At 41.0% G+C, this 26,752-nt stretch overlaps 1 protein-coding gene across 4 annotated transcripts in view; it reads right to left on the bottom strand.

Annotated features, from left to right (window-relative positions):
• Positions 1–25,608, bottom strand: part of LOC128701842 (cysteine-rich secretory protein 2) — a 52,499-nt gene extending 26,891 nt beyond the window's left edge. The window contains exons 1-2 of one of the 4 annotated variants that reach the window (XM_053795778.2): positions 25,533–25,608; positions 13,001–13,615 (exon numbers count right to left, since the gene is read on the bottom strand). In XM_053795778.2, the coding sequence (XP_053651753.2) occupies positions 13,001–13,499 (499 nt within the window). In that variant the 5' untranslated portion in view covers positions 13,500–13,615; positions 25,533–25,608. Of the gene's footprint in view, positions 1–3,095; positions 3,240–13,000; positions 13,616–19,961; positions 20,109–24,627; positions 24,647–25,532 lie in introns of those variants that run through there. The other 3 variants (XM_070091816.1, XM_070091817.1, XM_070091818.1) reach the window with 3 other exon arrangements.
• Between the last annotated feature and the right edge of the window lie 1,144 nt (positions 25,609–26,752).

Raw genomic sequence — 26,752 nt, forward strand, 5'->3', positions numbered from 1 at the left:
CTAGTATACATGGACACCAACAACAATAAGCTATGTACTTAACTACTTAAACAATAATATATATAATAACCTATTCATGTTTTATAAGTGTATGATGGCCAACAACAACAATGTACCCTAATCTTTGCTACTTAGACCAATAATACAGAATAATCTATCTGCGTTTTGTGTATGATATAGGTGCACGGCGACCAACAACAACAACAAACTACACACAATGAATCATCATAAAACAAAAGTTTGTCGTAAGTACCACATCACACTAGACTTTTAAGACACTCCTTCCCCTACCTCTATAAACTACTAAACCTACATACACAGATCATACATGCCTCTGTTCATTCCACAAACAATCATACATACCAGTGTAGACTACGTATAGAGACCATACACAAACATTACTGTACACACATACACCATGCATATATATATACTTCAAAAACAGACTATGCGTACATATACTACATAAATAGACCATTTATACATACTACTGTACACTACATACACAAGACAGTGAATACTAATACATACTCCAATTTCAAAGCCTTCTTGGAAAACTGTAAGAGAACACGCAGTCACAACACATAAAACAAATACCGTATTTCTCTGATATCACATAAAGAAAGAAGAAACTCTGTAAAAATATATAAAAACTAAAAAAAAAAAAAAAAAAAGAAGCACGTCAACAGGCCTACTGGTCCATGTCAGGCAGGTACAGAAAGCAGCTACGCGTAGAAATTGTAGTAATATAATCAATTGCTGTCCAGTCTCTGATCAACCAGGCTGTTCGTGATTCTCCACAAGAAAGAACTACACCGTTTTACAACACTAACAGGATCAGGTCTATCAACAACAGTTGTTGCCAATTCTGAAACATTAACATTCTACTACGATACATTCAAAATATTCTTATCTTCATTTTTCTAAATAAAGCGTGGGAGTGTAACTGGTGGGCGTGTGAATGTAGGTGGATGGGCATAGGAATGTGTGAGGTGCGGTGAAGTGTGGGTGGGTGGGCGTGGGTGTGGGTGGGCTGTAGGTGTGGGGTTGGGGGAGTGGATTTAGTGATGGGTTAAGTTGCGTCGCCTCGCAACGTGAGACAATCAAAAGAAACATGTCAAAGGTCACTGACTCCAGTTTATCCTCTCCAAAAGATTCATTCATTTGCATGTACACACATTCCACAGACCATAAAGCAGACATGACACTAGAACTGACAGGTGAGGAAATGATAAAGAAAAGACACACATTACAGAACAATCTTTTACAGGGACGATACGCTCTATACTGAGCTTCATCAAGCCTTAACTGATACAACCCTAGAAAGAGAAAAACGTTATCCCATTAAAAACGTGGGTTAATAATGAATGTAACTTCTTGTGTTTTTAATATGAATTCTCCAACTGTATTATGTAGCTAGTTACATTTTGCGCAGATGGTAAGAAAGTTGTTTTCGTAACCTAGCCTAATACAGCCCATCCAACCTAACCTAGAATTATTCCTAATTTACCATACCACGGGCGGGAATAGAACCCGCGATCAGAGAGTCTCAAAACTCTAGACCGTTACATTAGGCCTGGTCAGGTAGGGTTAGGTTCGATTACGTTGCGTTATGTTTATGAAAAAAAAACAGTTTTTTACCATAACACTAAATGTAATCTCCACTGCATATAGCATGCTTAATATTGAAGAATTTGCATACTAAACTATCGATAAGCTCAAAGCCAAAGAGCTACATTCAATATTAGTCAAAGAAACTTATTTTTCTTGTCTATTGTTGGCAACAATAGACATGACAATAGTCAAAATGGGGGAACAAACTGGGTAAACATAGCAAAAGAGTTGGCTTTGGAAAGAAATTGGGTAGATATGAGAATAGAGTTGACATGGAGAGAAACATATGTAAATAGTATGCTAAAAAAAAAACAGATTAGACAGAAAAACTATGATTAAAAATGTAATGTTAACTGTAAATAAAGACAACTTCATACAGGTTTATCAGTGTTTATATTGTCTGTATGTTCTTCCTAAGTCTACATAAACACTATTAGAAATCAAGACAAGAGGAACACTGCAGGTCTACCGGGCCACATTAGCCAGGTCTTTCCCATACCCAACCCTTCAAACTGATATATTTATCTTACTTACTTTTAAATCTTACATGAACATAGAATGTAGACATTCTCTAAAGGGGGGCAAAGAAGGGAAATGACTGACGATAACTTAAGGGAAATGAACACGAATGCATTCACTTAGGATATCTTCATTAACATTTCGGTCCTTGGGACTTGATTTCTTTAGACCCAAGGACCGAAATGTTTTCAATGAATGTCCAAAGTGAATCCATTCGTGTTCATTTCCCCATGTCTAAGGGCACTGCAATCGAACGTGGCCAAGCTCATGCCACGTTGGCTGATTTCACCGTTTCCACTTTAATATTTCCTGGACTAGCTTGAGATACTCTTTTCATGTATGATGTCCGAAATGTATTTGCATACTAACGGCTCTCTTTTGTGCCTAACAATGTTTTATTACATATAAACTATATTATCTTTGTACACTATAAGAGAAATAAAAATTTGTATTAATGTGTCGTGCCAAGACAAAAGGAGAGAACAATCGTCTGCACCAAATTTATGTGACGGAATTAATTGTGTAGCCAAGTCATTAGTATTGTTTTTAATAAAAAAATTTTTGTAAATAGCTCAGTGCTATTTTAACTTGCTTGCAGTTGATAAAAACACACAAGCAGCAATTGGAATTTTCATTTAGACGACGTTTTGCCTACGCGGCAGGCGTTGTGGCCGCCCTTGAACCTATTATGACTAAAATCTTTTGACTACTGCCCACTGTATGGCTATTGGTTAACTTCCGCCCACAGGATGGGTAAGCGGTGCACAATAAACTTGTTAAGCTTTGTTGTTAGGTAATTGGTCAAGAAAATCCTTGCCACAGGTGTTTGTTATGAGTCGTCCAATAGTGGTGTTACCATGCAGCAAGGGCGCGGCATGACAATGAGTTTAAGAAAACATGTGAAGGGGGGGGGGGAGCCATTAGAACTTGTGAGGCCACAACAACAACGACCAGCGACTTACCGGCCGGACAAGTGGGTGCAGCCTGGGGGTGGCGGGTTAGAGCTCGGTAATTGCCAGGTGCCACACCTTGAAGAGGATGTGGAGGAGTCCCCCATGAACCACCTCTCGCTACTCAGAGAATAGCTAGAGCTTCATCTTGCACACGTAAGACACCTAACCTGGTCATGACTATGGATACAGTCTAGGCTTCTGGCTCCGCCTCGCAATTATATATATATATATATATATATATATATATATATATATATATATATATATATATATATATATATATATATATAGTTGGGTTAGGCTAAAATAAATTGTTCTTGTTATAATAAGGTTAGGTAAGTTTTCTAAGATTCTTTTGGAGCAAAATTAAAAATTTTTACATTAACATTAATGAAAAAATATATCTTTAAACGTATAAGATAAAATTTTAGAAAGGTCTTAATTTTAAATGACTTCTTGCTAATTGACCTGCTGTATAGTCCTTGTGGCTTAGCGCTTCTTTTTGATTATAATAATAATAAAATTGCTAATTGACCAGTTTTACATATTAGGCACGACATATATATATATATATATACATATATATATATATATATATATATATATATATATATATATATATATATATATATATAATGTCATACCGAATAGGTAAAATTGGTCAATTAGCAAGAGCTCATTTAAAATTAAGTCCTTTCTAAAATTTTCTGTTATACGTTTAAAGATACATTTTTTCATTTATGTTAATGTAAAAATTAATAATTTTGTACCAAAAGAACCTTAAAAAACTTACCTAACCTTATTATAACAAGCGCAATTTAATTTAGCCTACTCCAACCAAATATATTTTAGATAAGTTTACAATAATTTAATAATAAATAAACACAATGAAATATATTTTTTTCATTATGTTCAGAAAGATTTTTGGGAAATTATTGCATACACAAATTTTCGCTTGCCTTATTCGGCAAGAGCGTTGCTATATACGCTAAAATCGCAAGTTTTACCTATTCGGCATGACATATATAAACCGTGTTAAATCCAACTCTAAGTTTCTACTTTGCTGTACTTTTGGATTATCTTGACAACGGAAAAAGTACTTCCAAATGTCTCTGTGGCACGCGTTTTTTAGCTTCCATTTATATCTCATTATTACTTACTTTTGCATATCAAACAGTTTGCCCCTTTCAGTCCCAACATTTCATTAATATTATGTATCTCGTAATCGTGTTTTCCCTAGAACGATTCTCTTCCATCATCATTTCTAGTGTGTATGCTCACCAAGTTGTTCTCAGTTGTGCTTGCAGTGGTAAAGTCACAGTTCCCTGGCAGACTTCGTAACTACTATCGACCGGCTTTATCGGGTCCTGTCCTCAAGGCCCCGATCATTCCTAATCTTAAAAATATGTATGAGACTTGCCTCTACTACCTCTTTGCTTTGCTCCACTTACCTCTAAACTGAGGAAAAAAAATACTTTTTCACGTATCTGTGCCTTCCTGGTATCTGGTATTACATTTCTTCAGTCACTATTTAATCTCCTGAATATATCGCATCTCAAGATTATGCTCTTCTGGTTTTTCTCTCATAGTTTTCTAAGGTTAGAGTGCCTTAAGTCTTCTCGTACTCCATCCACCTCATGCAGTCTCGTTACTAAACAGTGAATCTTTCTGGCTCCACATAACTCAAGATGGGCCTAATGCAAGCTCTGTATAATATCCTACAGGAATCTCTATTAAAGTTCCTGAGAGCTGTTTTTAGATTAGCTGGGCTTGCATATGCCGATGAAGTTACATTGTTCATAAGTGGTTGTGCTGATATGCTTGATTCAATATTACTCTCAAACCTTTCTCCTTTTACGCTGTCTGTATCGTCTCTCATTCCAGGTTGTATTTCGTTTCCTGCCCTTTAAAGATGCACCTTTAATGATGTCCTCTTTTCTTTGCCAACACCACCTGGGTATAATAATACCACTATCCATCCTTGCCATGCCATCACCACACCCACGGACGCGTGTCTCTCTGTAACGTGACAAACAGTCTTACCTACTGTCGTTCTGGCGGCCGCTACGTCATCTGACCCTGTCCTCCCAAGCCTGACCTGTCATGAACTGTAGATATGGACATAACTGATGCCCCCCTCCTACTATTCTATTCTCACTTCCTTTTCACCCCTCGTGGGTCCTTTCCTATGAGTCAGTCGAGTCGGGTCGAGTTGTGTTGTATTTCCTAAGAACATAAGAAAGGAACACTACAGAAGGCCTGTTGGCCCATACTAGGCATGTCCCTCACAATCCATCCCACTAAAAAAATATTTGAGGAAAAGGTATGGTGATACACTTATGTACAGTTCAGGACGGAGAAAATGCATAGAAGCTGCCCTAATTGCTGTCAGTAACACTATAAAGCAAAACTAATCAGCAAAACTAATCAGTAGGATAGTGGTGCTTCTTCTATTTGCTCAATTTAGTAGAATCATGTTAGCTGTTTTCTAGATGTTTGACGGTTACCTTATTTTCATTAACATGTTGTAGATCCTTGCTATGTGGTTGCACAGTTATTTTGCGCTTTATGGCATTATCCTATTATTGTTGCATCTAATTTCCTCTCGTGGTCTCTCACTTCCTCCTTTGTTGTTATAACTTCCTCTAGTCTGTTTTTTTTTTTTTAAATTTTCCTTGATATCTCGGTAAAAACATCTTTGAACCTTTGAACGTTATGTATGTGTGTTGAGGTTCCTCTGCTGTTACTGTGCTCACCTTTAGGCTTATTTGTATTTGCAGATATCGAGTTGTAAACAGTTTTGTGGCGAGTTAATGTTGTTTTATTAAGGTAAAGCTAATGTTTGTTTATGAGATGGTTGAATGTTTGTGTTGTAAGGCGATGATATTCTGTTGTAGTGGCGTAGAATAGACCCGCAAGAAAACGTAGTTGGGTGGTGGGTAACGAGGTAGTTGAGCCAAGATAAGGAGTGAGGAATGTGGGACAAACTTGTGGTGATGACGCCACTCAAGCTTAGCTTAGTCTCCCAGGTCAGCTTGGAGACCCGCCATGCCACAACTTTGTGATGCCCAGCACACTGACACCTCAGTAAAGAAATCTCCTCTCCTATGTTATGCACTGCGCTCATTTATTCTGGTAAACTGCATTATGCACCAGCTTGCCTGGTCGGCGTTATAGTTAGGCTAGGAATGTTGTGATGCTTGCTAGGACAACACTACACAACGGAGAACTGCGTCATCCCCTCTTGCGTTATCCGTTAGACAGCAGCCGCCTGGGTCGACTTGATCAAGGTGAGCAACACCTCCCTCACCACATGGCCTCCTAGAACCCTCCGGCCACAAGCACTGCAACCCTTCAAAACTTAACTGATAAACAAGTTTTAAAACACACACACACACACACACACACACACACACACACACACACACACACACACACACACACACACACACACACACACACACACACACACACACACACACACACACACGAGCTGTGAATCAACCCCTGCAACCGCATATAGGTAAATACATATGTGAGTGCACACATACAAAGCTTTAAGAAGAGGTGCGATAAGGCTCTTGTAGCAGCGGAAGAGTGGCCCTGATAGCGACCACTGAAGAGGCAGGGTCAAGTGCTGTGAATCGATTCCTGCAACCACACACGCGTGCTCGCACGCGAATTGGCGGAAATAGATTCCAACGCACAGTTTTATGAGAAGTTAAAGGATATGAGCTATGAAGTGACATTCAGCCACCGCAGTCCTAAGCTTTGCCTACCTGGTAGAAATGAACTCCGAAAGGAGCTTTGAAAGATATACAAACAAAACAGTATGCATAATAGTGGCCCAGAAATTCCGGAATGAGATCCATTGGGAAGAGGAACTGGAACAAAAAACAACGGATACTTGAATGGACTGAGCGCCGAGCAGAAAAGTGCCTGAAAAAAAGAACATTTTGCCACTTCAGGAGAGGCGAAGACAAAAAGTACCAGAGTGTGGAAGGGACAGAAACCAAAGAACAAAAGTCATACGTGAAATGAACAGAAGAACCAGAAACAAATAAGAGAACATAACACTTGGAGAGGTATGAAAGTCGTCAATGATAGCCAGAACAGGTAATTCCTCTTACAAACCTAGTAATAATAGTAAAAACAATATCTTTATTTCTACAAGTGTATGTACAAGGTATACAGGCCAAGCTGACATCAATGACATACTACCATATAGAAAGTCGCTTGTTATGCAGAGGATTTCGGGCAAATTAGGTCTTTTTTCCGGGATGCGACCCACACCAGTCGACTAACACCCAGATACTCATTTTATATTGATGGGTGAACAGAGACAACCGGTGTAAGGAAACACGCCGGGAATCGAACCCGGACCCTCACCGTCTGCTTTTGCCACCAGGCCACGGTGGATTTCTATGACATGGTAACAGATTAAGGGAAGAGAGGGACTGCGTATTTCTGGGGTGCATATTTCCGGACTGTAGGAATGCTTTTGACGAAGTACTTCCTTACAAGGCTACCTAAAAGCTGGAACAGCGGTAATCGAGGAATATCTAAGCGGAAGGAGATAGAGTGACAGTCCGGAAAGTGCTTCGACAGACGAATGTTACTAGCGATGTCTCACAAGGTTCGTTACTAAAGCCGTTACTGGTCCTGATATATGTAAACGACACTCCTGAAGAGAAAAATACTACCACTACTACTACTAGTAATAATAATAATAATAATAATAATAATAATAATAATAATAATAATAATAATAATAATAATAATCGCTAAGCTCGAAGGATCATGCGTGAAGAGATACAGCCGTGTGTGTTTGTTTGCAGGGGAAGTAACTTATGACGTACTGCAAATCTACCAGAGAGTACACAGCACCAGCAGTGAGCCCTCACCTGAGAAGTGCTCAGATTTGATTATGCCGCCGAAGCGGGTAGTTTACTATACACTCCATATCCAACCTGTGAACGGTAGCGCAACAGCATATGGAAACACACAAAGCCTATGAACTAGGCCCTAAAAGGGTTTACAGGAGTATCTTTGGTTGTATATTTACAAAGTGATATTTTGTTTAGAACAAACTGAGGACACTTGCTCAATTTTTTCGAAATTTTAATTCACTAATGAGATACCTTGACATATATAAGTTAGTGTACGGACTACCGCTATATCCATTAAAAAAGTGGAATTACGCACACAGTTTTCAAGAAATTCACCATAAGGCTGGTTACATAAGGCTTGTAACCAATCTTAAGCTTGGCTACTACAATTATTATTATTATAGTCATGGAAGAGCGCTAAACCCGTAGGATTATACAGCGGCTGGAGGGGATGGAAGATATTCAGACTCAATTCAGGGAACCGGAGCACAGATCCAATTCCCTAGATCAAGAGCCCCTCACCAGCGTTGGCTACTACAATATCCGCCAGTGTGTTCACACTGCAAGTTACTTTTTAAATGCGTTTATCTACGTTCATGTAATAAGAGTGAGTTACAGATCTGTTCATACTTCTAAAAACATTCCCATGACAGTCCAGAAAAGAGAGAAAGTTCAAATAATCCTTACGAGATTAGTTCCGGAGCATCGGGACTACGGTTGGTGAGTGAACAGTTTTATATTGGTGAGCGGACATTCCTGTGTTAGCGAGTGAATGGACTTGTGCTAGCGAGTGAGTGAGCTAAAGGACTTGTGTTGGTGAGTGAGTGTTGTCTCTAGGATTACAGTTACGGTATTTAAAAGAAGGAATGTGGGCGTGTTAATATGTGTGGGCGGGGATTGCAAGACACACTCATGGGTGGGTGGCAGGGGCACAGTGTGGTGGCAAGGGCACGGTGTGGTGGCAGGGGCGCCACGTGAGAGAAAAGGGTGTCATGGTATAGGAAAGCGTTAAATTCGCATGGGTCATGCATCACCAAGGGAACAGGAGATAATCAGGCTTGATCAGAAGAAACAGTGGTAGCTCAAATGCCTTGGATAAAGAGCATTTCATCGGCACCAAGATACCCTCCTGTTGAATAACAGGCAGAAAGCAACGAATTTGGTTTAGTTAAGTAGGTTCGTCAGGAAATAGGACAAGTGCTTCCTGACGCGGGTTATAGTCATATGATTACCCCCCAACTGGAGCTTTTGGTCATCTGACCGAAGCCTTCCGCTGGCATACCGGTCCACCCCTTTAAAAAATTATAATCATAATTATAGCTGTTAGATACTACTGTGTACCGCTAATGATATTAGGCAATGAATTCCTAAGTAAACTTTTTTTATTATTTTGGCTTACATAATCTTAAATAATGATAAGTTATGTATAATTTACTCTAGTATATCCTTCCAAAATTCGAGCAACGTGATTTATTTCTAAGTGAGTTTTGACATTTAAAATAAAAAACCGAAGCTACCTCATCCAAGCCACCAAATTTTTTCAGTTTGTCTGAAATTAATGTTAAATATTAAATACGATATTAAAAGTTAAAAAGATACTAAAGAAACTGTTAGAAAATGTTAAATAAGATGCTAAATATTAAATAAGATATCTAATATTTAATAAGGTGTTATTATTAAATGTTTAATATTTAAAAAGATAAATATTAAATAAGATGTTAAATATCAATATATTAATTAATAAGACGATAAATTATAAAGAATATTAACAACCTCTGATATGATGAAGTACCTAGAGAAGGCTGTTCGTGGCAAAAGTAGTAGCACCTTCGGCTCGCTGCTGAAGGACTTGGGTTAGAACACAGGACGAAAAGCACTGGGCATGTTTCCTTACACATGTTACCCCTGTCGGACTAGCAACTTGTGTGGGTCGCATCCTGGGAAAGAGGACCAAAGGACTGCAGTGGAAATAAGCCAGTGGTTATCCCGGATTACTAATCTTAATATTTAATAATCTTGGGTTATCTCAGCTATGTGTGCCAGAGCTCGCTTAGTTTTGAATGTAAAAATAATGACTGTACCAAAGCTGTATGTCCTCAATCAACCTGCTTTCCTGGAGGTCTGTTTTTAAAATTTGAGCCAATCCAGGAATTAATTATCCTTGGTGAGATGATGCCCATAATAAATGTACAGAGTGAAAATGCTGATGATTGCCCTTAGCGTGGCACAATGGCTGCCTTCTGACTGTCGACCACTCTGGGCCAAGTAGGGCAGGAAGATTAAGAACACTGGTATTATTATAATATATATTATATTATTAAGCGCTAAACCCATAAGGATCACAGCGCTGCGGGGAGGGATGTGCGAAGGCTAAGAATGAAGGAGAGGTAGGAGGTTTGTAAAGTTAGAGGTTAGTGGGGACTAGGGCAAATAAAATTAAAATCAGAGTTGGTGCTGCAGGTTAGTATCAATTAAAAGGTCAAAGAGAAAGTCTGCATCAAAGGTGGGACTTTCAGCAAGGTCAGAGTGAGAGTTAGGGCGGTACAGACGTCGGAAGTGAATCCTACGTGCACTCTGATAAGCAGGACACTATTAAGAAATGCTTGATGTGCAGTGCGACCTGACAGTATTCACACAGTGATGCCAGTTGTCGTTATGTAATATCCATGAGTGAGACGCATGCGTCCAATATATCAACGCGACAGTGTGTTCTCCCAAACCTGACAACGATGGGAAGATGGCCAGAATCTTAAACGTGGTTTGATAGGAAACAATTTGTTGTTGTTCAGTGTGGACCAGGGTTGATACCAGGTGGTTAGAGAGAATTGCAAAAAAGTCTGAGTAAGACCGGGCCGCGGGGGCGTTGACCCCCGGAACTCTCTCCAGGTAAACTCCTGGTAAGGAATACCCCTATGGGAAATCTGAAGGTCTTGAACAGCTAACCAAACGGCTGAGTCTGCATGCTCAGTGCCCTGAACATCGACATGTCCAGGGACCAAGCAAAATAAAATTTCTTTGTGCTTAATACAAATCGACATAGCCAAAGCTGTATACGAAGGATGATGGGAGTCGAATATCTGGATAGCATGCAATGCACTTTAGAAGTAACTGTGATCTTATACATAAAAGTAAAGCCAGTGATATCTCCTCGCCATTGAAGGCTCTGCTGGCTGATATTACATCCTCAAGTTGGCAAGTGGTGTCTCTGAGGACAGTGGGCATCTTCTTTCTCTCTTGTAGAAGTGAATGAAGTCATTGCGTAGGCATGGGAGTTTGGATGTGGGATGAGTACACGCTCCTCTCTCTCTCTCTCTCTCTACCAGTTGACACGTATCTTTTATCCACTTCCATCTCTTTCAAGAAGGGCATCACATTTTTTCCAATATGGTATATACCTCTCCCTGTGATCATGCCGGCAGTGGCAGGAGTGGAAAGTGGGGAAAGAGCCTCCTGCTTTACTATCCTTGCCTCAAATTTGTAAATACCAAACAGAAGTTGATAGTTCGGAGCAGACAACCTCGGTGTGAATTTGAAAATCCTCTGTTATCTGTCTCTCCTATGTACTAAAATCTATAGTACACGGGCATGCAACTGTCTATTAAGTGACAAGTAACTGTCTACCAGCTGACACATGTAGTTGCCTACCATCTAACACATGTTACTATCAATCAGCGGACGTATGTATATCATCTAACACCTGTAACTGCCTACCAGCCAAGACATATTACCGTCACACATACTAGATTACAACATTGTTAAAATATCAATTCTTAAATTAGGTTTAACATTTAAATTTTGATGTAGGTTTTAAATAAAAAAAATGTATAATAAATTACACAGTGCAGATTTAAAACATTATAGAGATCTCTTAAAATTTTCAGCTTAGTAGTCAAATTTCTTAGTACTCCAAGTCATTATACTCCAGAAATTTTACAAATACATTTTGCAAATTGGAGCCTACAAAGTCCACTTAAAATCTGAACCTTCGTTTAAGTACGACACACCAGTGTGAAAAGTATGAAGCCAACCAGGAGAGGTATTTTCCAGTTACTGTATGGATTCCAACAATTCCAAGTTCTTTAACTACACAAGTTCTTTAACCTACACTGCCTAAGCTTATGGGTTATTATCTTTCTCATAAAATTCTTCAGCGTTAAAAGTTGAAGGCTGTTCAGATGAGGCAGTCAAAATGCTTTACGGAAAATAACACCATACCATTTTAAAAATGAAAGTGCCAAAATGGTACCAACACACTCCAGTAACCTTCCTGACCTTTCAAGTAGCATACACCAGTGATGAACGTTTGAACACGATCAGAAGAGGCTTTCTCAAGCCATCGCATAGAAACCAAAACCAGGGATGATCTACTTAACATTAACCAGAGGCCACAGGCCACCTGTACATGCCAGTAACTGCATGTTTTCAATGGGTTACAGTACACGAGCGTTGAAAATTGGAAGCCGATCAGATGATATGTACTCAAATTATAAACGAAAACTTTGGAAAAATAAATGGGAATCAGGCAACTACTTAAAGGTACCCCTTAGGGGATTCTCAATTAACATATATTAGCACAGCATATGTCAATACTTATGACCATCAAAAGTTATTGTAACATGAAAATAGTATCGTTCGCATAACCAAATGAAATGATCCTCAAGACAGGCTTTAGATATAGGATAACATTAAACTTTCATATAGTCCATATCCTATTCCTATTGGATAGCAAGGAACCACTCACTTTCTGGGATTTGCTCTCTGACCTCAAGCAGAGTGGCTAAACTAAGCCATAACCAGGGTAAAGCTTTCTATTAGCAAGAATGAAGGCCACAGAGACGACAAACATCAGTCAAAACTTAAATGTTTGTTTATGATCATAGCTAATTAACTAGGTTAGCTCGAAATGGCTTACCCAGGCAATTACTTGCCTTCGTGCTGACGATGTATTTTAAACCTAATAATAATAATAATAATAATAATAATAATAATAATAATAATAATAATAATAATAATAATAATACTCACCTGTGTTTGGGTAGTTTGATTTTCTTCCTGTGTTGTTTTTACCGCCAGTTCTTAAGGTCCTCTTATACGGTCTCTCGTACGTCTTATTTCCAATATTGTACCCTTTTTTTAATTTTTTTCTCCGTCTTCTTTTCCTTCTAGAGGTCGGGACGTTCTTCCGTGTCTGGCTGCTACGGTGGTGGCGCTGAACCACCAGTGTGTTGTATATATAAGCTGTGTTGAAGTGGTAAGGAAACCGGCTCCCTCCATTCTGAATTCCTACAATTGGCTCGTTCCAGAAATTAATTGAATTGTAATGCTTTTCCGGAACATTTTGCGCACTTATATCAGCAATACTTTTATTTGATTTGTATATGTCATTATAATCACTGTCAATCCTTTTGGTGATTGCATTATTTGACGAAGTTCTTTGTGGGAGAATGTGTTTATTATGCTGAGAGGGCCAGGTCAAGCACCAACAGCAACACACAGTCGCCAACACCACCAATGGTACCAACATTTTCACTAATACTTTTCCCCCTCACATATTTCTTAGCAACTCACACAAATTAAACACTCCTTAAAAATGTTCGACTCCATCTTATAGTTATAATATCAGTAATATCTTTATATTGCCTGCAACAAACATAATACGTCATAAGAGCTTGCAAAATAATGCCGAGGTATTAATGACGATGATTCTATGGTGGAAGTGCGTGGACGGCTGTACTCGCCTATTAATGTTTCCAGAATCGAAATCAGCTCTTGGCCACCGTTAACTGCATACGATAAGTTTTACTAATTCCCTGACTCTTGAGCCCTGTTGTACCCATTCTCAACAGTGTGTTTGCGTTTCCTTCCGCTAGTTCATCATCTAGACTAACCCATTCTCAACAGTGTGTTTGCGTTTCCTTCCGCTAGTTCATCATCTAGACTAAGTCATTTAACTTAATGGCTGTGCCTCCTCCTTTTAAAATGCTTGTCACAACTTGCCCTCTCAAGTTCGAGTAACTTGAACGTTGCTATCATGTCTTCCCAGGTCCTTCTGTCCTTGAAGACCACCAAGTGAATTTTTTAGCCTTTAGGCTAACCCTCTCAGTTCCAGGACAGTCTCGTTACCAATTTGGACTTCCTCTAGTTTCCTTAAATGCCTGATCATGTCTCTGTTGTAGGCTGGTGCTGCATATGTCTTACATAGAATCATGAATTATTTTTTAAACTTTCCTGAATGCCGTACTTACTCTGCTAACGCTGTTCAATTAATGTGCGAAGAACCTACAACAGAAAGAAAACACATAGAACTTTATCTCTTCTGGCAAACAATTTTCATATATGATGATGAAAACTGGTACAAATTAGTTACCAGTTGTGATACTGATCCTTGTAGGCTTCACTCGCTAATCCTGAATTTTCCTCCCCGATTATTACTCCGTTTCTGCCCCTTTAAGTATTGTGATACTTCTAGTAGTAACAGTATGACCCGCGTGGGTCATTTGCGCAATGAGTGGTGGAGATTTGATACTCAGTCTGCTAATCGCAAGACAGACGCGTTCCCTACCCTAAGAGATAAACCAAATAACATTAGCGGTGTATGCAAGGTTGACAAGCGTCAGGTCAGCCTTAAAGAAGCAAAGCAATGAGCTATGCAGGATGCTGAACACAACGTCAGTCAGACCAGTCCTGGAGCACAGCATCGGCGAGGCCCCTATACATGATGTTGCACACTGCGTGCATCAGGTCAGCCCCGAAACACCACGCTGGTGAGACATCATACTTGATGCTGCACAATGCGAAACGTTGGGTTGGCCTTCAGGAAACTGAGCAATGCTCATGCAAGATGCTCTACACTACGTCAGACTGTCAAGTCAGCCCTCGAGCACAACGCTGATGAGGCCGCTACGCTGTATGCTGCACACTTCGTCAGTCAGATCAGACCTTCAGCACAGCACTGGCGAGGTGGTCATGCAGGATAATGCACTACGTCAGCCAGCCAGGTCAGCCCTCGAGCACAGCACTGATAAGGCCATCCTACCTTGACAAACGCAAAACAATCTAGAAAAAGTTTTAAGCTTTGCTAAATACCTAGTCTCAGAGCCGAGAGGCAGGAACAACGCGAAAGCACTAATTTAGCTACATCTCACGAAATTGAAGGAAAGAAGATCCAAAGGAGACATGTTCACGAGTCACGACGTACATAGTACTGAGGAATCGACAGAGACAAGAATGACATCGCAGGTACAGAAGCACATAAATGTTGTATGCCCATATATACTACATAGCATCAGAAATACCTTCAGTGGAGAGGTGGTGGAGGTTCCTCTATACTAGGCTACACATGAGGTGGTGGAGGTACCTCTATACTAGGCTACACATGAGGTGGTAGAAGCTGCCTCTATACTAGGCTACACATGAGGTGGTAGAAGCTGCCTCTATACTAGGCTACACATGAGGTGGTGGAGGTGCCTCTATACTAGGCTACACATGAGGCGGTGGAGGCTGCCTCTATACTAGGCCACACATGAGGCGGTGGTGCCTCTATACTAGGCTACACATGAGGTGGTAGAAGCTGCCTCTATACTAGGCTACACATGTGGTGGAGGCTGCCTCTATACTAGGCTACACATGAGGCGGTGGAGGCTGCCTCTATACTAGGCTACACATGAGGCGGTGGTGCCCCTATACTAGGTTACACATGAGGTGGTAGAAGCTGCCTCTATACTAGGCTACACATGAGGTGGTGGAGGTGCCTCTATACTAGGCTACACATGAGGCAGTGGAGGCTGCCTCTATACTAGGCTACACATGTGGTGGAGGTGCCTCTATACTAGGCTACACATGAGGCGGTGGAGGCTGCCTCTATACTAGGCTACACATGAGGCGGTGGTGCCCCTATACTAGGCTACACACGAGGTGGTAGAAGCTGCCTCTATACTAGGCTACACATGAGGCGGTGGTGCCCCTATACTAGGCTACACACGAGGTGGTAGAAGCTGCCTCTATACTAGGCTACACATGAGGTGGTAGAAGCTGCCTCTATACTAGGCTACACATGAGGTGGTGGAGGTGCCTCTATACTAGGCTACACATGAGGCGGTGGAGGTTCCTCTATACTAGGCTACACATGAGGTGGTGGAGGTGCCTCTATACTAGGCTACACATGAGGTGGTGGAGGCTGCCTCTATACTAGGCTACACATGAGGCGGTGGAGGCTGCCTCTATACTAGGCTACACATGAGGCGGTGGTGCCCCTATACTACGTTACACATGAGGTGGTAGAAGCTGCCTCTATACTAGGCTACACATGAGGTGGTGGAGGTGCCTCTATACTAGGCTGCACATGAGGCGGTGGAGGCTGCCTCTATACTAGGCTACACATGAGGCGGTGGTGCCTCTATACTAGGTTACACATGAGGTGGTAGAAGCTGCCTCTATACTAGGCTACACATGAGGTGGTGGAGGTGCCTCTATACTAGGCTACACATGAGGTGGTGGAGGTGCCTCTATACTAGGCTACACATGAGGTGGTGGAAGTGCCTCTATACTAGGCTACACATGAGGTGGTGGAGGTCCCTCCATACTAGGCTACACATGAGGTGGAGGTTCCTCTATACTAGGCTACACATGAGGTGGTGGAGGTTCCTCTATACTAGGCTACACATGAGGTGGTGGAGGTTCCTCTATACTAGGCTACACATGAGGTGGTGGAGGTGCCTCTATACTAGGCTACACATGAGGTGGTAGAAGCTGCCTCTACTAGGCTACACATGAGGTGGTGGAGGCTGCCTCTATACTAGGCTACACATGAGGCGGTGGAGGCTGCCTCTATACTAGGCTACACATGAGGTGGTGGTGCCCCTATACTAGGTTACACATGAGGTGGTAGAAGCTGCCTCTATACTAGGCTACACATGAGGTGATGGAGGTGCCTCTATACTAGGCTACACATGAGGCGGTGGTGCCTCTATATTAGGCTACACATGAGGTGGTAGAAGCTGCCTCTATACTAGGCTACACATGAGGTGGTAGAGGTGCCTCTATACTAGGCTACCCATGAGGTGGTGGAGGTGCCTCTATACTAGGCTACACATGAGGTGGTGGAGGTGCCTCTATACTAGGCTACACATGAGGTGGTGGAGGTTCCTCTATACTAGGCTACACATGAGGTGGTGGAGGTTCCTCTATACTAGGCTACACATGAGGTGGTGGAGGTTCCTCTATACTATGCTACACATGAGGTGGTGGAGGTTCCTCTATACTAGGCTACACATGAGGTGGTGGAGGTGCCTCTATATTAGGCTACACATGAGGCGGTGGAAGTGCCTCTATACTAGGCTACACATGAGGCGATGGAGGTTCCTCTATACTAGGCTACACATGAGGTGGTGGAGGTGCCTCTATACTAGGCTACACATGAGGCGGTGGAGGTGCCTCTATACTAGGCTACACATGAGGCGGTGGAGGTTCCTCTATACTAGGCTACACATGAGGTGGTGGAGGTGCCTCTATACTAGGCTACACATGAGGCGGTGGAGGTGCCTCTATACTAGGCTACACATGAGGTGGTGGAGGTGCCTCTATACTAGGCTACACATGAGGTGGTGGAGGTGCCTCTATACTAGGCTACATATGAGGTGGTGGAGGTTCCTCTATACTAGGCTACACATGAGGTGGAGGTTCCTCTATACTAGGCTACACATGAGGTGGTAGAAGCTGCCTCTATACTAGGCTACACATGAGGTGGTGGTTCCCCTATACTAGGTTACACATGAGGTGGTAGAAGCTGCCTCTATACTAGGCTACACATGAGGTGATGGAGGTGCCTCTATACTAGGCTACACATGAGGCGGTGGTGCTTCTATATTAGGCTACACATGAGGGTGGTAGAAGCTGCCTCTATACTAGGCTACACATGAGGTGGTGGAGGTGCCTCTATACTAGGCTACCCATGAGGTGGTGGAGGTGCCTCTATACTAGGCTACACATGAGGTGGTGGAGGTGCCTCTATACTAGGCTACACATGAGGTGGTGGAGGTTCCTCTATACTAGGCTACACATGAGGTGGTGGAGGTTCCTCTATACTAGGCTACACATGAGGTGGTGGAGGTTCCTCTATACTATGCTACACATGAGGTGGTGGAGGTTCCTCTATACTAGGCTACACATGAGGTGGTGGAGGTGCCTCTATATTAGGCTACACATGAGGCGGTGGAAGTGCCTCTATACTAGGCTACACATGAGGCGATGGAGGTTCCTCTATACTAGGCTACACATGAGGTGGTGGAGGTGCCTCTATACTAGGCTACACATGAGGCGGTGGAGGTGCCTCTATACTAGGCTACACATGAGGCGGTGGAGGTTCCTCTATACTAGGCTACACATGAGGTGGTGGAGGTGCCTCTATACTAGGCTACACATGAGGCGGTGGAGGTGCCTCTATACTAGGCTACACATGAGGTGGTGGAGGTGCCTCTATACTAGGCTACACATGAGGTGGTGGAGGTGCCTCTATACTAGGCTACATATGAGGTGGTGGAGGTTCCTCTATACTAGGCTACACATGAGGTGGAGGTTCCTCTATACTAGGCTACACATGAGGTGGTAGAAGCTGCCTCTATACTAGGCTACACATGAGGTGGTGGTGCCCCTATACTAGGTTACACATGAGGTGGTAGAAGCTGCCTCTATACTAGGCTACACATGAGGTGATGGAGGTGCCTCTATACTAGGCTACACATGAGGCGGTGGTGCTTCTATATTAGGCTACACATGAGGTGGTAGAAGCTGCCTCTATACTAGGCTACACATGAGGTGGTGGAGGTGCCTCTATACTAGGCTACCCATGAGGTGGTGGAGGTGCCTCTATACTAGGCTACACATGAGGTGGTGGAGGTGCCTCTATACTAGGCTACACATGAGGTGGTGGAGGTTCCTCTATACTAGGCTACACATGAGGTGGTGGAGGTTCCTCTATACTAGGCTACACATGAGGTGGTGGAGGTTCCTCTATACTATGCTACACATGAGGTGGTGGAGGTTCCTCTATACTAGGCTACACATGAGGTGGTGGAGGTGCCTCTATATTAGGCTACACATGAGGCGGTGGAAGTGCCTCTATACTAGGCTACACATGAGGCGATGGAGGTTCCTCTATACTAGGCTACACATGAGGTGGTGGAGGTGCCTCTATACTAGGCTACACATGAGGCGGTGGAGGTGCCTCTATACTAGGCTACACATGAGGCGGTGGAGGTTCCTCTATACTAGGCTACACATGAGGTGGTGGAGGTGCCTCTATACTAGGCTACACATGAGGCGGTGGAGGTGCCTCTATACTAGGCTACACATGAGGCGGTGGAGGTGCCTCTATACTAGGCTACACATGAGGCGGTGGAGGTGCCTCTATACTAGGCTACACATGAGGTGGTGGAGGTGCCTCTATACTAGGCTACATATGAGGTGGTGGAGGTTCCTCTATACTAGGCTACACATGAGGTGGAGGTTCCTCTATACTAGGCTACACATGAGGTGGTAGAAGCTGCCTCTATACTAGGCTACACATGAGGTGGTGGAGGTGCCTCTATATTAGGCTACACATGAGGCGGTGGAGGTGCCTCTATACTAGGCTACACATGAGGTGGTGGAGGTGCCTCTATACTAGGCTACACATGAGGCGGTGGAGGTGCCTCTATACTAAGCTACACATGAGGCGGTGGAGGTGCCTCTAAGCTACAGTATATGGAAGAAGAGATGGAGGTTGCCTTCATGAGCTCCAAGGGAGATTTGGTGGAAGCTCATTAAAGGCTAGCAACCCACTGCAAGACCAGGAGCTAGATACGAACCTCTGTAAAAACATATACTGTAGGTGAGTAAATACGTGATGCAACAGCAGCTGCCACAGGTGAAACAAGTTGTATTTGTCCATAACCCGTAAAACAGCTGCCACTTATCTCTGGTTATTACACCTGAAACAACTGCCACTTACAATATTTGGTTGTCACAAGTGGAACAGTAGCCACTTAAAATGTTTGGAAGGTAGGGAGGCAGTGAGAAGCAGCAACAACTATCGCCCACGTCCTATTATCAAAGGAAACATTATCCCGGGGTTTGTGTTCCACATTACAGCCGCCATGTTTATGTTAACTGCTGGTGTAGCTTCACAATAAATATCCCCGAGTAAACATGAAAGCAGAAAGCAAAAGTCGGCTCCTTGTGTCGAATATCTCTCCTCGCAACCCAACCGCCTAAGAATTTAACAAAACGCGTGTTTAAAACAGTTTAGTAAATACACGAAAAACCACGCTCAAAAATTAGAGACCGTCGGTTTTCTGAGGTTCACTGCCATGAAGGTTTTTTCTCTGTGTTTGCCCAGACGCTTATTACAAGTAAACATTACAGTCGTTTTTTTTTTTAGTTTTCTTCGGTTAACTGATTAATTTACACCAACCTTATGTAATTAGGCCTAACTAAACTTAACCTAACCAAAACTAAATTCAACCAAGCCTCATCTAGCCAAACTTAAATTAACCTAACTTAATCAAACCTATAGTTTAGGTAGTATGAGAGTGAGGGATGTGCTGGTAGAAAGGAGAATAGGGGCAATATTTGTAAATATTTTATTAATAAATATTTATCAATTAAATTCTACTTTAAAATTCTTAAAAAAAATTGTTTTGGAATGGCCTAGTCAAATCTTGAACTACTTCCCTTTATAAAAAAGTATAATAATGAACTAGAAAAAAGCTTATTTAAATATTTTCAAATTATTATTATTATTATAATCAAGGGGGAAGCGCTAAACCCGGAGGATTATACAGCGCCTGGGGGGGATGTGGAAGGCATTCAGGCTTAATTCGGGGAACTGGAGCACAGATCCAATTCCCTAAATCAAGAGCCCCTCACCAACATCAAGGAACCTTCCTTGAGGGGAAATATTTTCAAAACTGCTGAAAATATACCAAAAATAATCTGTGACAAATATCCTAATAATTTAAGTGGTCAAATATTTTAAAATGTGCTTAATAGCTATTGACATCATTTTCCTTGTTACCCATATAAGCGACTCTTGCAGGGGGATACCCTGACGCTACTGAAGGGCTCTTGATCCAAAGAACTGAAACTACTCCCATTCCTAAGATCAAACATAACGGTTTCCCATTCTCCTGCCGCTGCATAATAGCTACGGATTTAGTGTTTCCCCATTAATATAAAAAATAATGACATGATCGCGAGGGGTCCATGGATCCTGGCCAGGAGGCGGAGATGTCATCGCCTGCTGCAGTCTTGACCTGAATGAGACACCAGTGTGTGACGCACTACACGGCATGAGGGATGGCGATCGTGAAGAGTCCTCAGAACATCCTTCAGGAGATGATGTCATCCCCTTTTGTGCTACGTACTAACCTGATCCAGCCAGTAGAAATAGATGCAATGGCAGCCCAGATGGAGGAACTTCAATCGAGACCAGGAAGTCAGAAATTGCTCTTTTTTAGTTTAATTTACAGACTAAGAGCTGTTATCCTACCTCTGTTCATTTAAAAGCCCACCCCCAGGATGCCACACACAACTGTCGACTAACAGCCAGGTACTTAATTACTGCTAGGTCAACAGGGGCTTTTAGATAGGTTCGCTGCTGTTGTATGAAAAAAACAAGCACTTGTAATATATTTATAAGCAGTTTGAACTATTCATGTAATTTTAGTTATTAACTGATCACGGCAACAGCTTACGTGTGCATGGAGCCCGAGTAGCTGTATTGCGAGTCTTCTGGCATATACTCCATTGCCCAGGATGGGTCCAAGGTCAGGGTGCATTCATCATCCACGTCGCCCAGAACCTCAACCCTGTCTCCTGCTGTACCACCGTGTCTGCTACGCTCAACGAGCCCCGTGTGGATGGGGTAGGTAGCAGACAAGCTTGAGAATGCTCACACCTAGGAAAATCACCGAACTGAGACGCCACTTACGCCATAGCAGACGACTGTTGCAGTGCTACACCCATGAAGACCTGTTTAGCTTCTCCCTACGAGCCCTGTGTGGGCGTAGATGGGGCTGAACCTACCTTGAAGACGACTGTCAGTTTGGAATGATCACCATGACCACGAGCGTTGTTACGGCCGACAACTACCAAGAACACTCAGGTTGTGCACCTGGCAAGTGAAATGGCCACGTCAGAGCAGTCGTGATCACGGACAAGCTTCAGTGGCGGGACTGAAATTCCCTACTCTCAACCTACCGTTTTTCCAGGCTATCGGCGCTGAATGCAGTCATGTGCTGCATCAACGACACTCCCTCGGGAGCCAGTGACGGGTCGTCATACGATTAAGACCCGTGTCAGGACGTATTCTGGCGAATGTTTACAAGACCAGACCTATTCCATTCACTGTCTGCTCACCTGATTCACAGTACCCACCAGGCCTTACCCAAGCTCTACCGTAGGTCACTCAGAAATGTACATAAACTTAACAACAGCCTGTAATCAGTCAATAATCAGGCCGTGACTAACAAACCGAGGAACAAGATTAGCAATAACAGGAACGGGCCTCCAATATCTTTCAAGCGTTTCCCCATGCATATACGGTAATTATAAAAAAAAATCCACCACTCTTCGCGCTGAAAGACCCACAAGAGTTTACGCTTTTAAGTAAATATTAATAATCGAGTATCGCCGAAGAGGTACCTTTATGAGGTTGCTTGATTTTTTCCCTTCCTACAACTTTTCGATTTCATGTCGCCAACTCGAAAACGCCTCAACCAAATGCCTTAAAAATTTCAACACTGAACAATAATTGGGGCCAAATTCTTGGAACAAAATTGGCATGTTCATGTGACCACGCCTCGCGATGGATCAGGGCCTGATCAACCAGACTAACTGCCGGCCGCAAGCAATCCAATGTACGAACCACAGCCCGGCTGGTCAAGTATAAACTTTAGGCATCTGTCCAGCTCCCTTTTGAAGACAGGTAGGAGTCTAATGGTAAGCCTCCCTGACACTTGTTATCTTTTAGCGTACTCATGGCGCTCCTGCTTTTCCTTGGGAGGATGTTGCACCGCCTACCGACTCTTGCTTTCGTAGGGAATTATTTCCGTGTGCAGATTTGGGACTAGTCCCTCTAGGATTTTCCAAGTGCAAATTATGATGTATCTTTATCGCCTGCGTTCCAAGGTGTACAGATCAAAGATTTCAACCATGCCCAGTAACTGAGGTGCTTTATGGTACTTATACGTGCAGTGAGATTTTTCTGTATTCTCCAAGTCTACAATTTCGCCTGCCTTGAAAGGGGTCGTTAGTGTACAACAGTACTCCATCCTAGATAGAAAAAATGATTTGAAGAGAATCATCATTCGCTTTGCATCCCTAGTTTTAAAGGTTCTCATTACCCTTCCTATCATTTTCTTAGCAGACATTGCTGTGATCTTTGAAAGTGAGATTCTCTGGCATTATCACTCACAAATCCTTCACATTAGTTTTTCGCTCTATTGTTTAGTTAGAATTTGTTTTACCTCCGATTCACTTGTCATTTCACCGAGTAATTGAAATTTGTCCTCATTGAACTTCATATAGTTTTACACAAATAACCCGCACATAGAAGAGAGGAGCTTACGACGACGTTTCGGTCCGACTTGGACCATTTACAAAGTATCGTTCCAGTCACGGTATTGTGCCTTTTTTTTGTTATTCATATAGTTTTTTTTTTTTTGGTTAATGTCCGCTTAGAGATTTGCAGTGTCCTCAGTGGATGACACTGTCATGCAAATTCTGGTATCGTCAGCAATGGAAGACACTGCTGTGGCTTACATCTCACATAATATTCGGAGGAACCTGTCATCCTCATGCATTGCTAACAGGAACAGTGCATCGAATTTATATATATATATATATATATATATATATATATATATATATATATATATATATATATATATCTTTCTTCTTTCAACACACCGGCCGTATCCGACCGAGGCGGGGTGGCCCAAAAGGAAAAACGAAAGTTTCTCCTTTTACATTTAGTAATATATACAGGAGAAGAGGTTACTAGCCCCTTGCTCCCGGCATTTTAGTTGCCTCCTACAACACGCATGGCTTACGGAGGAAGAATTCTGTTCCACTTCCCCATGGAGGTAAGAGAAAATAAACAACAAGAACAAGAACTAGTAAGAAAATATTAGAAAACCCAGAGGGGTGTGTATATATATGCTTGTACATGTATGTGTAGTGTGGCCTAAGTGTAAGTAGAAGTAGCAAGACATACCTGAAATCTTGCATGTTTATGAGACAGAAAAATGGACACCAGCAATCCCACCATCAAGTAAAACAATTACAGGCTTTCGTTTTACACTCACTTGGCAGGACGGTAGTACCTCCCTGGGCGGTTGCTGTCTACCAACCTACTACCTATATATATATATATATATATATATATATATATATATATATATATATATATATATATATATATATATATATATATATATATATATATATATATTATAAATTGTGCCGAATAGGCAAAAACTGGTCAATTAGCAAGAACTCATTTAAAATTAAGTCCTTTCTAAAATTTTCTTTTATACGTTTAAAGATATATATTTTTCATTTATGTTAATGCAAAAATTAATAATTTTGTACCAAAAGAACCTTAGGAAACTTACCTAATCTTTAACCATTGTGTTTGTTTATTATTAAATTATTGTAAATTTATCTAAAATATATTTAGTTGGATTATATATATATATATATATATATATATATATATATATATATATATATATATATATATATATATATATATATATATATATATATATATATATATATATATATATATATATATATATATATATATATATATATATATATATATATATATATATATATATATATATATATATATATATATATATATATATATATATATATATATATATATATATATATATATATATATATATATATATATATATATATATATATATATATATATATATATATATATATATATATATATATATATATATATATATATATATATATATATATATATATATATATATATATATATATATATATATATATATATATATATATATATATATATATATATATATATATATATATATATATATATATATATATATATATATATATATATATATATATATATATATATATATATATATATATATATATATATATATATATATATATATATATATATATATATATATATATATATATATATATATATATTAATACGTCGGCGTCTCCCACAGAGGCAGGGTATATATAACGAAAATTTTAAGATAATCTCTTGAAGATGCCATTGCGATGTTCAGTATTTTATGTACTGATCTTTCAGCTTATATCATCGACAACCAACACAGGTTGAATATTTTTCAGTCTTTACGAACACACTTGTGTGGTATATTAAGTTGGGTTGTCAATGAATATGCTTAACTAGGCTGGAACTATACCACTGGTTGATAAAGCGTTAAGCGACAGGGCAACGAGCGGTGAATTAATCCCTGCAAACAAACGAGTAAAAGTAACTCCAAACAATTGGTCATTGAAGAGGCGCAGAGATGAGCAAAGCAACACAACCACTCCTTACTATGGCCACAGCCACACTGACATTTCCATGGTCCACTCAGGCAGTGGCACCCAACTCTTTCTCATGTCCTTACACTGTTTCCACGTTCCTACCGCATTAATCCATTTTGTGTTTCCTGTGTATATAAATTCATATAGTATAATATATCTTATTATCAAGAAACCTAAATTTTAGCATTTAGATATAAGATGTTTAATGCAGATGCTCAGTATAAGGAAGTGAGCGGGTAGAAACAAGTACACATGTGGGAGGGCAAAGTGCCAGTGAATCACTGTGGACAGCAAAAACAGTTGGTCTTGTGTTGTCGGCGCAAACACTTAACTTGTTCCTGTGCTTTAAAACTTCTAACACTTTAAGTGGGCGCATCTTGATGCTCTACCTCATTTGCTTATCTTTTTTTTTTTTCTAGAGTATGAGCATTCGTCAATTTTATATCAAAATCATAAAAACAAATTTTATTAACGTAGAATGTAGTAAACTGAACATTGACATTTCATACTAGGCTTCATAAAAGATTATAATCTAATCAGAATATATTTTATTACATTAAAATAATCGAAGATATTGTTAATATTAGCCTATCAGCAGCAAATTTACAAAGGCTTGTAATATGCGATTCGTTTCACAAATATAACAAACGAAGCCAGATATTGCCAAATCATTTGAACTTATAGTAATTTGACACAATGCAAAACGCAAAATAGGACTGCAGTAGCTTATCCTATACTAGGCAGGTAGGTCTTACTCCCACCCATTCCTGGAGTTTACCTGGAGAGAGTTCCGGGGGTCAACGCCCCCGCGGCCCGGTCTGTGACCAGGCCTCCTGGTGGATCAGAGCCTGATCAATCAGGCTGTTACTGCTGGCTGCACGCAAACCAACGTACGAGCCACAGCCCGGCTGGTCAGGAACCGACCTTAGGTGCTTGTCCAGTGCCAGCTTGAAGACTGCCAGGGGTCTGTTGGTAATCCCCCTTATGTATGCTGGGAGGCAGTTGAACAGTCTCTGGCCCCTGACACTTATTGTATGGTCTCTTAACGTGCTAGTGACACCCCTGCTTTTCATTGGGGGGATGTTGCATCGTCTGCCAAGTCTTTTGCTTTCGTAGTGAGTGATTTTCGTGTGCAAGTTCGGTACTAGTCCCTCTAGGATTTTCCAGGTGTATATA

The sequence above is a fragment of the Cherax quadricarinatus genome, chromosome 37, assembly GCF_038502225.1.
Source record: "Cherax quadricarinatus isolate ZL_2023a chromosome 37, ASM3850222v1, whole genome shotgun sequence".
In the NCBI taxonomy this organism is placed as follows: domain Eukaryota; kingdom Metazoa; phylum Arthropoda; class Malacostraca; order Decapoda; family Parastacidae; genus Cherax; species Cherax quadricarinatus.